The sequence below is a fragment of the Arabidopsis lyrata genome (assembly GCF_000004255.2).
Source record: "Arabidopsis lyrata subsp. lyrata unplaced genomic scaffold ARALYscaffold_8, whole genome shotgun sequence".
Classification (NCBI taxonomy): Eukaryota; Viridiplantae; Streptophyta; class Magnoliopsida; order Brassicales; family Brassicaceae; genus Arabidopsis; species Arabidopsis lyrata.
The window spans coordinates 16,738,186-16,750,525 of NW_003302548.1; the positions used below are offsets into that span (position 1 = coordinate 16,738,186).

Consider the following 12,340-nt stretch of genomic DNA (forward strand, 5'->3'; position numbering starts at 1 on the left):
CCCAAATATAAACACAAAAGGTTCTAACTTCTCTAATGGAAAAGGAAATTTGCGATCAAGCAATACTCTCTCTCTCTTTCTTCTGCCATCGCCAAAAACTTGTCTTTTGCTTCTGGGTTTTGCTTCTTATTTGGTAAGATTGGATTTTTCTCTAACCCCATTTCTTATTTCGTGCTTTTTAGATCGTTAATTGATCTGCATCACGCAGTGACCATTCTTTAATGGGTTTTTCTTTTGTGATTGATAATCTTGTTGGGGACCATTTTGATTTTGTGGTTTAATTTACCAATTGTGTATTGTGATTGAATCGATTGGGAAGGTATTTAGAGGTGTTTGTTCCAATCGAACAAAGTCAAGTGTAACTCCATTTTATAGCCACTTATCTTCTGCTAGTAGATCTACATGAGTTTTAAGAGATGTGTCTTCTTTAATACCATTGTGGTTCCTTTTTTATTTTATTTTCATGACTAAGTTGATTTCTATAGCTTATCTCTGATTTGATCAAGTAGAATCCTTGTCCTGTTCTGATGAAGTGCTCTTTTTGTCGGTTTTTGTATGTGTAGGAAATAGTCATCTATTCCGGGAAATTTGGAGATGGCCCCGGTTGGTCCTCGATCCGGTGATGCGATCTTCTCTAGCATTGATCGTGTGGTAAGTTTAGATTTCAAAGTTTTCTCCTTTTCCTCTGTTCCTTTTATAGAATTTGGTATTTGATATGCTTCATTGCCGATTTGCTTATCGATTTTTTAGGATAAGCCTCTTTCTATGTATATGCTTCATTGCTGTTGGATGTGTTTTTGTAATTTTTAAGGGTTTGAGAAGTAAACATTGAAGCCAATTCCGAATCTTTGATTAGATTTTGTTATGGAGACACTGTTTGATCTCTCTTGGAATCTGATAATTTTGTAGAATGCGGAGTTGTTCACGTTGACGTATGGTGCAATTGTGCGTCAATTGCTTACTGACTTGGAAGAAGTGGAGGAAGTTAACAAACAGCTTGATCAAATGTAATTCTTCTTCTACACTTTCTGTAGACTGGCTTTAATTTTGGTTTTTTGGTCCCTTGAAAGTTTGTATTTTTCATTCTTGTGTTTGAAGTTTTGCTGCATTATGTCCTCTAGTTCCTTTGTTAATATATCTTTCTAATTATACGCCGTTTGATGAGACGAATAAAGCATTCGACTTTCTAGTTCATACTGATGAGTGTTCTATGATTTACAACTTTATCACTAGCTTTCTGTTTATTCTGCAGGGGATACAACATTGGAATCCGACTTATCGATGAGTTTCTAGCCAAATCTGGTGTTTCCAGATGCGTTGACTTTAAGGAAACTGCTGAAATGATTGCCAAGGTTTGCCATTTCCATTGACTTGCTTGTTTAGTATCACGATTTTGCAATTTTGAATGTTCATTCCACTTGACACTATAGATAAACCTTACATATCAAAACTAGAGCATAAGTTTAGTGTCTAGTAGATATCTGCTATGGTTTTTACAATATGGAGAAGCAGTAACAGGCTTTGCCTTATTACACAGGTGGGTTTCAAGATGTTCTTAGGGGTCACTGCATCAGTGACAAGCTGGGACGCAGATGGGACTTGCTGCAGTATAATCTTGGAGGACAACCCGCTAGTTGATTTCGTGGAGCTTCCGGATACTTGCCAAGGTCTTTACTACTGCAATATCTTAAGTGGAGTCATTAGAGGAGCTTTGGAAATGGTCAGTCTCCTTTTACTCCTCCTTTATCAAGTGCAGAACTTGTTCGGAATCAGTGTTTTATGTTATTTTTTTTGTTTGTCTACACAACGATCAGGTCTCAATGAAGACAGAAGTGACATGGACGCGTGATGTTCTTCGAGGAGATGATGCTTACGAGTTGCAAGTGAAGCTACTGAAACAAGTCGCTGAGGAATATCCTTACAAGGATGATGAATAAATGTCAATCTCTTATCTTCCCTCTTCCTCAAAGAGAAACTAATTACTGTTTGTAGTCTCTTTCTCTACAATTCTTAGCTTTATCTTTTTCTTCGTAAACACAAAACCATAAGCTATGAAACTAAATACTGGTTGATGTTTTGGTACAAAACCATTTATTCCATTTCTTAGTGTTCTTATGTGACAAGAGTTAATTGTATTACGATGTCACTTAAATCAGAGTTTTTTTCGATATCTATTGGTTTGCCTCATGAAGAAATAAGACAAAAGTAGCATTGAGGTGTCGTCATATGATTGGTCCAGGTAAATCCGACGTGGACATCATTGGTTATTTAAATATTAATACCTCTTGTCTTTTTATTTTCTCACCGTCGAGAGAACAAAACGCAAGTTGCAGACTTTATCCAAATTTAGGGTTTTCTTTTTCTTCTAACACAGATTATCATCAGATCTTCGAAACCCCAATTTTACAAATCAGGTAAAAAGTTTCTCCCTTTATCTCTCTTCGATCACCGTTTGTCTCTTGCTTCGTTTTCTTTTACCGATCTGTGATTGAATTTGAGTTCTTCGATAAATTTTGATTACATCAATTTGGTTTTCGATTTTGATTCATAGAGATTGAATTGAAAATTATGTTTCAAATCCTTCGTGTTTGTATCTGATTCCGACAGAGAAGAAGATCTTGGCTTTTAGCTTTTTTTTTTTTTTGTAATGAATTCAACAACGATGATTTTGATTTGGTCAATTGATGTTTTCTTGCTATATGATATGTAATTGAACTGTATCAGCTTTTACTAAATTGTTTGGATCTCTCGATTATACATAAAACACCATATATATTTGTGTTCTGTGATAAAATCTTATTGATGATCGTGTGAATTTTGGTAGCATAATTTTGTTTGTTAAGATGATTTCTGAGATGGGTTTATGATAGTTTTGCTTCTTACTTGATGAACCATCTCGTCCACTTTGCAAAATCTTTTATTCTATACAGTGTTCTAAAAAGCGGTCTAGGCGGTCGCCTAGGCCCCGACTAGGCGCTAGGCTCTCATGCGACGCCTAGATAACCGCCTTGACCACCTAAAACTACATACATTTTGTTTAATATTTTTTTTAATTTCAATTAGAGTTTTATTTATATATATAGTTATAAATATTCTTATATTGTTTAATATAAATATAAATAAATGTTTTATCTAGTTTTTGTTTATAATTTCATAATTTTTGGTTTTATATAGATATTTTATATAACTTTTATATATAATATCATATTTATAATGTTTTATGTTATAAACGTCTAAACCGCCTAAAAAATCGTCTAGGCCCCGATTAGGCGTTCTAGGCGCTAGGCACTGGGTCACCGCCCGCTTAGCGCCTAGCGCTTTCTTGAACAGTGATTCTATACATCATTGTTATGTAAGATTTTGTTAACTATCTTCATGATTGAATCGATTGTGATTGGATATGTTCATGTTCTATCATATTCTAACGTGGATGTTATCCTTCTTCTTGTACAGATCTCAGCTTCCCGGTTAGTTTTACCCTCAAATCAACTAAGTTTCATGTCTGAACTTGACTCCCAGGTTCCCACTGCCTTTGGTATGTTTCTACTGTACCAGAACTTGAGATTGTAGTCACTGATCTTCTTATACTTGTTTTAGATGTCCATACTACTTATTTCAGATCTTGATTACCTATTGTATCGAGCATGTCCGTTTTCTTCTAGTTGTTTGTGGTGATTTATATCACATGGGAATCTAATGGTTATCTTTCTCCATTTTGCTGTTGCTTGTTTCAGATCCGTTTGCTGATGCGAATGTTGAGGACTCAGGTGCCGGAACAAAGGAGTACGTTCATATCCGTGTCCAGCAGCGAAATGGTAGGAAAAGCTTGACAACCGTCCAGGGCCTGAAGAAAGAGTACAGCTATACCAAAATACTTAAAGACCTCAAGAAAGAGTTTTGCTGCAACGGCACTGTGGTTCAGGATTCAGAACTTGGACAGGTTGGTTATATAAAAATCTTCATTGATCCATAAGTGGATGATAATATCTCTGTCGTTTTGATGCAAACATAGGTAGATAAGTATCATATTTTCAGCTTTTAAAAGTCTTCGTAACCGCTATTTGTTTCTGCTTTAACTTAGATGAACATTCGAGCATCTATGTTTTAGTTTTGCTTATGTTTTTGTGTTGATTTGCAGGTCATACAGCTTCAAGGTGACCAGCGTAAGAACGTCTCCACATTCCTTGTTCAGGTAAAAATCAATAACTGTGCGAGTCGTTTTACTGCTAAAACTTACAAAAGATCATTGTTTGATCTCACTGTTTCTCTGTTATCACAGGCTGGTTTGGTGAAGAAGGATAACATCAAGATCCATGGTTTCTAAGCTATCTAGTGGATCATATTAATAATAAAACCATATCATTCTCTTCTTTCATCTCTTGTTGCGTATTCCGGGTTTGATTCGAGTAGACGATAAGAATCGTCTTCTTCCTAGTGTTCTTCATTCTGTTTGGTATTCGAATTTAATGGCTTATGTCCATACTTCTTCGTCCCCTGTTTTCGTGTTACTCTGTTTCACCTCTTGCTTAGGTTATAATATCAGATTGTTAAGATAATTATATTTTTCTCTACAATGATTCATATTTTTGAAATTATACAAGTACCAACCTGAAGTTATGGAATCGATACGGTCGGTACTTTCCAAGTACTAAATTGCAGATTTTAGTTTGGACCACAAAAGTTGAATGATCAAATTGGTTTTTCCGGACCCCAGAATTAATTTTTGGACCTAAAAAGCTTTTAGGATTACCTGAATTATCAAAAAAATAATAATAATAATAATAATTCACAAACACACAAATATTGATAAATGAACTGTCTCTTTCACTAGTAAAATCCAAATGCCGTCTCTATCGTACAAAGATATTTCACCTTCTTGTTGTTCGTGTCACCACACACTCACTGCAACTGGCTACAGATGTTTCCAGACAAAAGCTTCGAGATATTTTTTTATATTTTTTTATTTTACTAGATCAAATCAAAGACTAAATTAGTATTGATTTGGCCTAGTTTTAGTATTGATCTTAGACATATGATAATCAATGATGGTGTGGATTTTTAATTTTTTATACATATTAGTTTAAAAATAAGTTTAAAAATTGTATATTTATCAAATAATTTTATAAAATAGTGGTTAAACAATGTCCCACAGGATTTATGTTTAATTACTTACTAAATTTGGGTTTGTTGAAGAAATGTCTTTTCATTCAATCAGAACCGTGCAGAAAGGGAACCGTTAATTACTTTCCATTGATGGCTAAAAATTAAAATAATCATGATAATAAAAAAAAAAACCAAAATTCTCTGACCTTCTCTGACCTTTCGTTCCTTATCTCTGACGTGGCCATCAATCTTCAGATATTTTTCTTCTTCTTCTAATTTAAATACTCAACAACCACTCTTCACTTCACCATCATCATCACTAAACTCGAACCCTAAAGAAAAAATGGCTGCCATAGCTTCTACGCTCTCTCTTTCTTCAACCAAACCTCAAAGACTTTTCGATTCTTCCTTCCATGGCTCATCCATCTCCGCAGCTCCTATCTCTATCGGTCTCAAACCACGATCTGGAAGCGTAGTCTCCGTTCGCGCCACAACCGCTGGTTACGATTTGAACGCTTTCACGTTCGACCCGATCAAGGAATCGATCGTGTCTCGTGAGATGACTAGAAGGTACATGACTGATATGATCACTTACGCTGAGACTGATGTCGTCGTCGTTGGTGCTGGATCTGCTGGTTTGTCTTGTGCTTATGAGATTAGTAAGAACCCTAATGTTCAAGTTGCGATTATTGAGCAATCTGTTAGTCCTGGTGGTGGCGCTTGGCTCGGTGGTCAGCTTTTCTCCGCCATGGTAAGATTTAGATTGTTTTTTTGCATGTGCGATTGGTTCTGTTTTAATGGAGGATTTAGGTCTAGACTTAATCACTGTGACTATCAATCTCAATTTTGGGTTTGATTGTTGTGTTTATGGCAGATTGTTCGCAAACCAGCTCACTTGTTCCTTGATGAGATTGGTGTGGCTTACGATGAGCAAGACAACTACGTTGTGGTTAAACACGCGGCTCTGTTCACGTCTACCATCATGAGCAAGCTTTTGGCTCGTCCTAATGTGAAGCTCTTCAACGCTGTGGCGGCTGAGGATTTGATTGTGAAAGGAAACAGAGTTGGTGGTGTGGTGACTAACTGGGCTCTTGTGGCTCAGAACCATGACACACAGTCTTGCATGGACCCCAATGTTATGGAGGCGAAGATTGTGGTTAGCTCGTGTGGTCATGATGGTCCTTTTGGAGCTACTGGTGTTAAGAGGTTGAAGAGTATTGGGATGATTGATCATGTTCCTGGGATGAAGGCTTTGGACATGAACACTGCTGAAGACGCTATAGTGAGGTTGACCAGAGAGGTTGTTCCTGGTATGATTGTTACCGGTATGGAAGTTGCTGAGATCGATGGTGCACCGAGAATGGTGAGTCTTTTTCTATTTTCTTGACGGATTTTTGAGTTGATATCAATAGTTCTTGAAGATCATGTCCTGAGTGAGTTTGTTGTGGTGTAGGGACCGACATTTGGTGCTATGATGATATCGGGACAGAAGGCCGGACAACTTGCTCTTAAGGCTTTGGGGCTGCCAAATGCTATTGATGGAACTAACGTTGGAAACCTAAGCCCGGAGCTGGTCTTAGCCGCTGCTGATTCAGCTGAAACCGTAGATGCTTAAAATCAAAAGGTTTTAACTTAAGAAAAATTTCCCTTGATCCTTCGGATGTTGAAGGAGTGCAATAAAGGAGTTTAGGTGTTTAAGTCTTGAACTTTTTCTGGTGTCTTTGTTTCTTTGTTTCCTCTTGTCAATGAAAATGTGTTTCTTCTGTGTAAAATATCTTATCCGTTCATTCGTAATGCGTATGTTCTCGTTCTTCTCCTTCTTTGTGGCTGTAGTACAAGCAGCTTTCTAGTTGTCCTTGGCATGTTCAGTTTTGTAGCAAGTCAAAATATGTCTGAATGTTAGGTTTCGAATCTTTAGATTATAATAGCTTCTCTTATTGCAGGACATAAGCTTCATGTTCTGAGGACTAAATTTAGAATTATGAGTTATTTTCTTTTCTCTTCCTTTCTCTTGCATCCTAAGTAAACCTGAGGAACAATGAAGATACAAAACATTATTCTGTTCCTAACGGACTGTTGTTGTTCCTTTTACTACCAACTATCATAAACTTGGTTTTGATATGAGATGGATTCCGGGAGGAGATGGATTCTATAAGAGGTTTTTCTTCAATGGTGAATAATGTGAGCTTCATAAGAAGATTAGTATTGAATGTCGGATTCTTGTCCTCGATTCTGATTCTTATTGTAACATTTCTTTTGATCATCAGATAGATTTAGCAGTCTAGAATCTGTAACAAAAAAAAGTCTATAGTTTCTCTGCTTATGAATGAACAAAGAGTTTTATGATTTTAGATTCAGAGAACAGAGGAAAACTGTAAAATAGAAAGAAAACAAATGTTTACATTTCTTTTATGAACTGTAAAATATATACTGATGTCTGACCTGGAATTCAAATACTCCATCCTTATTTACATATATAATCCGGCTTAGAAGTGCAACAATGAGTTTAGAAATGACATCGGTGATAATCCTTTTTTGTGAACATGGTTTTGTGAAACAAAGATTACAAACATGAATTTGTTGTATGAACAGTTTACAACGAGAAGTTGTTGTGTAAGTTGGGCTGCATGGTTTCTTTTCTTCATTACCACCACCCAAGGAATCGTTAAATCTCTGACCATTCACTTTTTGTCGCCGGATGTTGTGAGTTATCAAATATGTATAATAACATACAAAAACGCTGCTACTCATGAATCTTCTCCAATGCTATTTCTTGGCCTGAAATACCAAAAAACAGAACAATCAGAGACAAGAAGGATCATACATAAACCCATAAGAGTATAAACTTGTGACAGAATTTAAGAGAAAGGGTAATTAAAAAACCAAACCTTTTTTAGATACTTCTTGTGCAGTTTCATTGCACCAGTACAGGCTTTCTTAGCATCCAAGTTTCCGGTTATGTCGTTTAAGATCTGGGCAAAATACACAGATTAAAGAGGACTTCACTGGATATGGAAGGGCTTAAAGAAAAATGATCTCTCTGCATTACCTTTACAACGTCATCAAGTCCTCGAGCTTCGGTCATTAACTTAGAACTCTTGTCTTTCAAAACACTAGCCACTAAGAAAACAGAAATAGGCAAAGGACCTTCTGCACTTTTCCCTCCATTCTTCATGTTCTCTCTCTCGTACTTCCCACATTGGTTTATCGACTTCGGTTTACCTTTGGAAGAACCTTCGGTTCTCTCTCCCTCGAATTGAGGCTCCTCATATAGAGAATACATTTCTGGGTCATACTCTAATGCCCACATCATCTGCTCAATGCAAAAGATCCCCGTAATGGATGTATCACACTTTATTAGTGTGCGGTTAAAGAACAATGTTTCTGAGTTTATGAGTTTATAAAGAGACGAAGAAAAAGGTTACCTCCCAAAGGTACAAGGAGTCACAAAAAGAGAATTCTCTTCGGAACTGAACCATTATCATTCGAATCGCAAAGAGATAGTCACCTCCACCCAAGTTCTCTGCATTTCAAGATCCACAGTGGCTTTAAAGATCTCTCTTGCTCAACCTGTAACGATTAATTATACACTAAAAGTGAGATGAGAAAGCTTTAGTAGATACCTAAGTGATGGTGAAGTTTGGGGTCAATAATCTGAGTGATTGAAGCCAAATGAGTAAGCTGTGCTTCGACTCCAACTGATCTCCCCGTGTCCCGAAAATTCCCTCGCTTTCAATTTGAAAAAAAGAAGAAATAGTTAAATATTATCTGACTACAGAGAGAGTCAAGAAAAACTTATATGAACACAAAACATAGAGGTAAGTCCGTAAGTACCAATCGGCGCATCAACCGTTCGAAACACCAAAAAGCATCAGCTTCGTCTTCAAGAAGCATAATCATAGGGGAACAAAGATCACTCATTCCTAGTCAGAAGAAACAGTAGATAGATCAAAACTTAAGAATCAATCAACTTTTCAGGGCTTGAACAAAGGATAACCGTGTTCTTTCTTTAAATTTCACTGCTTACCTTGGCAATAACCAACGTCATTGTCTATCCACGCGTAAAGAGCTAGAATATCCCAGAGCTTAGACAAATTCTCCTTTTTCTCATAGAATACCAAAGTCCTATCTGTACGGTTTACATCAAGACCTGAAAACAAGAGTTGACGCAAATGAATTGAATGATATATTGAATTATCTCTCTCATAACTACTCTCTGTTGTGACCAAGTCCGCGCGATCACTGACCTATCTGATGAAGTGTTAACAGCCATTGAATAACTTTCTTGTCCAAAGGTCCGCGGCTTGCAAGATCTTTGAAGAAATCCGAACCATTTGCACCTGAGATAATATTACAATGCGTAATTTACCAAGTTCTAGTGAAAGGTGATTGTTCTACTGTTTTCTTGAGCAAAAGATACAAATTTTTACCTAAATTTGTTTCTTGTAGTACAATAGGATCGTAAATGGGTTCACCCTTGTTGGTAATTACAGGTGCGGTAATGAATCCACCACTTCCGATAACTGGAAACATTTGTTTACATTCCTCCTTCCAAGAAGCATACTGCAATCTGAAAGAAAATATCCATACTTCAAAAAAAAAAAAAAAGATATAGTGCAAAGCGAATGCAAGATGAATAAGATCTTTCATAAACTTATATATGGGTGAAAAAGAACACCTTCTACGTTGTCGGATTTGCTCTCTTTCTTCAAATGTGCTCTTTGGATCATAACAACCAAGTAAGAATTCCCAGACTTCTCCTCTAATTGATGGATGGATTCCCTAGACCAGTCAAGAAAGCAAACAACAGAACTGGAATGATAAGAAAACACAACTGATACCGTGTACTCTTGATTTCTTGATTGAAATGACAAAAAGGCAAGCAAGAGGATTAAAATGTAAGTGATTTTTTTTGCATGGCCAAATTTAGTTAATTTTGCAGTCTTTGGAAACAATGTTTTTGAGACTTACCCCTCGTTGGATTCGACTTAGAGTCTTGCCAATATCGAGGAACCCTTCTGTTGTAAATGCAGCCTGCCATTTTCTTACACTTAGAGTTTTACCAGGCTGCACAAACAAAATTAAGCAAAACGGACAGGTAGTGTCAGCAAATTGAGACTCTGTCGTTCTCTAAAACATAATCATGTGATGCTACTGAGCATGATCAGTGCTAGAAAGGTGAACCTAAACAATCAGCATCAGAAAAACATTAACTCTAAGCAAGTCATAGCACTATTGATGTATCTGCAATTCTCTAAACACAATCATGAGAATAATAAACCTAAAAGAGCACTAAAATCAATAATCCCCATTATATATAAATCAGCATCATAAGACATAAACATGTCATAGCCTAAATCATAACTAGTAAATGCTCTCATCGGTAAAAGTTCCAAATCGAAGAAGAAAAAATCAGGCCAACAATAATAAAGCAATGCTAATATTTTAGCTGAAAAATTCATTGCAAGGGAGAAAGAAGAATCTAAGCAACAAGACAAAAGAATCTGAAAGCTCCCAGGGAATCGCAAACGCCAATCTCATTCATTAATAACGAATCCAATGGTGAACCAAAATCCAAGAAAAAAAGAAGAAATTATTAGGGAAAGGGACAAACTTTGATCTTGAATTTGGTATTGGGGACATCATTGCACTCAGGACGAATCTGGTAATAAGAATCTGCTGGTTCTGCGAACGCTCCCCACATTTTTTAGCTAATTTTTTCAATCCCCTCCCCAAAAACAAATAAAAATGAAAACTTTCCCGGGAAAATCAAATGAAAAATCCAAACAAAAAATGGGTTTTTTTTTTTCTACAAACAAGATTGGAGAAGAAAGAAAGAAAAAAAACTGGAACCCTCTCAAAAGATCAATTCTTTCTTTGTCGAATTTTTGGAGAAGAAAGAAAAGAAAAACAAAAAGAGATCTTTAAGAGGGGTCCAGTTTTTGAGATTAAAGAAAAGATCAAAGACAGAACTTTTCTTTTTGGTTTGCAATTATTTTACTAATCTAATCTAATTAATCATCAACCATGTTTCGTTTTACATTTTTTTAAAATAATTGAGTGGTCTCTGGAGAAGCAATCATTTTTGATGGTGATTAAGAGGTGTTGATCGTTTGGTCAAGCTCATCGATCTTTCTTTATTTATCTTTCTCTCCTCCGTTTTTAGTAAACGAGACAAGGTTGCGTTTGTTGACATAGTTTTTAGTTTAGTCAATCGGTTTATGATTTGATTTTGGTTTGAAGTTTTGGGTTTAGGGCAAACCGGGGTCAAGTTTAGGGCAAACCGGGGTCAAACCCTCTATATAAGAAAGAGTCTTATGTAGAGGGTTTGAACCCCCGGTTTACTAGCTAAACCCTAATTACTAGTTAACATAACCGGAATTCTATACTTCAATAGTTTGGTTTCCATCCGATTTGAAGCAATTGTGTTGGATGATTTAGTTTTTGTTAGAACTAAAACCGGTGACAAAATTAGCTTCTGTTTAAGTATTTTTGATTTGGTTCGGTCTTTATTTGTTTTTTATTCTCCAAAACCCTAGAAAACTAGGTTTGATAAACATTGGAAGAAACTAATTAGGTCACATAAACCACATAGTAGATTTTTCGCCGAGTGAAGTTGTGTCTTGTTTTGACGTATTCAACAACTCCGACATTAGTCGTTAGAGAGGTTTAAGTCACTCATCGTTTCAGCCAAACGACAAAAGTAGACTAAGCCACCACAAGACTTAAAAAAACAACTAATTTTATTTAGGAACAAAATAATGTAATTGTATGCAAGCGATGTCGTTGATAAAGAAAAAAAAAGTATGTAAGCGATGTAAACTATATTATGAAAAAAATAACAGAAAAAAAAATAAAAGAAAACTAAACAATGAAACAACTAGATAGGCATTGTCGAATCGTCCTATACAATCACCAATTACGCCTGATCCTCTCTTGTTGCCCAATATGCGTAAAATACATAGATGGCGAAACATATAAAGCCACCAAAAACGCCAAAAAAACCTATAAACGCCATTAGTCCCAAGCCTTCCATTCTCCCTTCTCCTTTTTGTGTGTATACTGTATTGAAAGCCGAAAGAAAAATATAATCAATCAAAAAGAAGAGGTTTTATATTAATAATTAGCTTCGAACTATAAGGAAAAGTTCGATACTAGTGCTGACCAAAAAAATGGAAACTTAGATACGACTAGTGAATAATATATCTTACTATTACCTCTTGTATCTAAAGAAATG

The 12,340-nt window shown here is 36.0% G+C and overlaps 4 protein-coding genes across 5 annotated transcripts; 3 read left to right on the forward strand and 1 right to left on the reverse strand.

The window, feature by feature from the left end:
• The first annotated feature begins 26 nt into the window (after positions 1–26).
• Positions 27–2,123, forward strand: LOC9302134 (trafficking protein particle complex subunit 3). Of its 2 annotated transcripts, XM_021010500.1 has the most exons (6): positions 27–133; positions 564–651; positions 910–1,007; positions 1,253–1,352; positions 1,538–1,720; positions 1,815–2,123. In XM_021010500.1, the coding sequence occupies exons 2-6, from the start codon at positions 595–597 to the stop codon at positions 1,935–1,937; spliced, it is 561 nt and encodes a 186-aa protein (XP_020866159.1). In that variant the 5' UTR covers positions 27–133; positions 564–594; the 3' UTR covers positions 1,938–2,123. The 2 variants fall into 2 exon arrangements, with proteins under 2 accessions (XP_020866159.1, XP_002864352.1); XM_002864306.2 differs by lacking the exon at positions 27–133 and having other exon boundaries at positions 352–651.
• A 166-nt stretch (positions 2,124–2,289) lies between these two features.
• Positions 2,290–4,574, forward strand: LOC9300429 (protein translation factor SUI1 homolog 1). The gene is made up of 5 exons (XM_021010511.1): positions 2,290–2,414; positions 3,454–3,535; positions 3,735–3,940; positions 4,139–4,192; positions 4,280–4,574. The coding sequence occupies exons 2-5, from the start codon at positions 3,499–3,501 to the stop codon at positions 4,322–4,324; spliced, it is 342 nt and encodes a 113-aa protein (XP_020866170.1). The 5' UTR covers positions 2,290–2,414; positions 3,454–3,498; the 3' UTR covers positions 4,325–4,574.
• Positions 4,575–5,338: 764 nt separating this feature from the next.
• On the forward strand, positions 5,339–6,919 carry LOC9300430 (thiamine thiazole synthase, chloroplastic). The gene is made up of 3 exons (XM_002864308.2): positions 5,339–5,854; positions 5,978–6,466; positions 6,557–6,919. Exons 1-3 carry the CDS (start codon positions 5,447–5,449, stop codon positions 6,716–6,718), a joined length of 1,059 nt encoding a protein of 352 aa, XP_002864354.1. The 5' UTR covers positions 5,339–5,446; the 3' UTR covers positions 6,719–6,919.
• Positions 6,920–7,483: 564 nt separating this feature from the next.
• LOC9300431 (TBC1 domain family member 15) lies at positions 7,484–11,258 on the reverse strand. Its single transcript, XM_021016283.1, has 12 exons — positions 10,718–11,258; positions 10,075–10,170; positions 9,782–9,885; positions 9,534–9,673; positions 9,351–9,443; positions 9,131–9,253; positions 8,938–9,026; positions 8,727–8,832; positions 8,529–8,626; positions 8,153–8,416; positions 7,992–8,075; positions 7,484–7,881 (listed from the first exon to the last, which is right to left on the reverse strand). Exons 1-12 carry the CDS (start codon positions 10,805–10,807, stop codon positions 7,870–7,872), a joined length of 1,299 nt encoding a protein of 432 aa, XP_020871942.1. The 5' UTR covers positions 10,808–11,258; the 3' UTR covers positions 7,484–7,869.
• Positions 11,259–12,340: the final 1,082 nt, after the last annotated feature.

Bases quoted from the DNA above. Each gene is read 5' to 3' on its own strand.
- LOC9302134 (XM_021010500.1), top strand. From the start codon at position 595: ATGGCCCCGGTTGGTCCTCGATCCGGTGATGCGATCTTCTCTAGCATT. The intron at 1,008-1,252 runs GTAATTCTTCTT...TTTATTCTGCAG, and splicing joins AACAAACAGCTTGATCAAAT to GGGATACAACATTGGAATCC. The intron at 1,353-1,537 runs GTTTGCCATTTC...CTTATTACACAG, and splicing joins CTGCTGAAATGATTGCCAAG to GTGGGTTTCAAGATGTTCTT.
- LOC9300430 (XM_002864308.2), top strand. From the start codon at position 5,447: ATGGCTGCCATAGCTTCTACGCTCTCTCTTTCTTCAACCAAACCTCAA. The intron at 5,855-5,977 runs GTAAGATTTAGA...TGTTTATGGCAG, and splicing joins GTCAGCTTTTCTCCGCCATG to ATTGTTCGCAAACCAGCTCA. The intron at 6,467-6,556 runs GTGAGTCTTTTT...GTTGTGGTGTAG, and splicing joins TCGATGGTGCACCGAGAATG to GGACCGACATTTGGTGCTAT.
- LOC9300429 (XM_021010511.1), top strand. From the start codon at position 3,499: ATGTCTGAACTTGACTCCCAGGTTCCCACTGCCTTTG. The intron at 3,536-3,734 runs GTATGTTTCTAC...TGCTTGTTTCAG, and splicing joins CCAGGTTCCCACTGCCTTTG to ATCCGTTTGCTGATGCGAAT. The intron at 4,193-4,279 runs GTAAAAATCAAT...CTGTTATCACAG, and splicing joins TCTCCACATTCCTTGTTCAG to GCTGGTTTGGTGAAGAAGGA.
- LOC9300431 (XM_021016283.1), bottom strand. From the start codon at position 10,807: ATGTGGGGAGCGTTCGCAGAACCAGCAGATTCTTATTACCAGATTCGT. The intron at 9,886-10,074 runs GTAAGTCTCAAA...TGACTGGTCTAG, and splicing joins TAAGTCGAATCCAACGAGGG to GGAATCCATCCATCAATTAG. The intron at 9,674-9,781 runs GTGTTCTTTTTC...ATTTTCTTTCAG, and splicing joins CAAATCCGACAACGTAGAAG to ATTGCAGTATGCTTCTTGGA.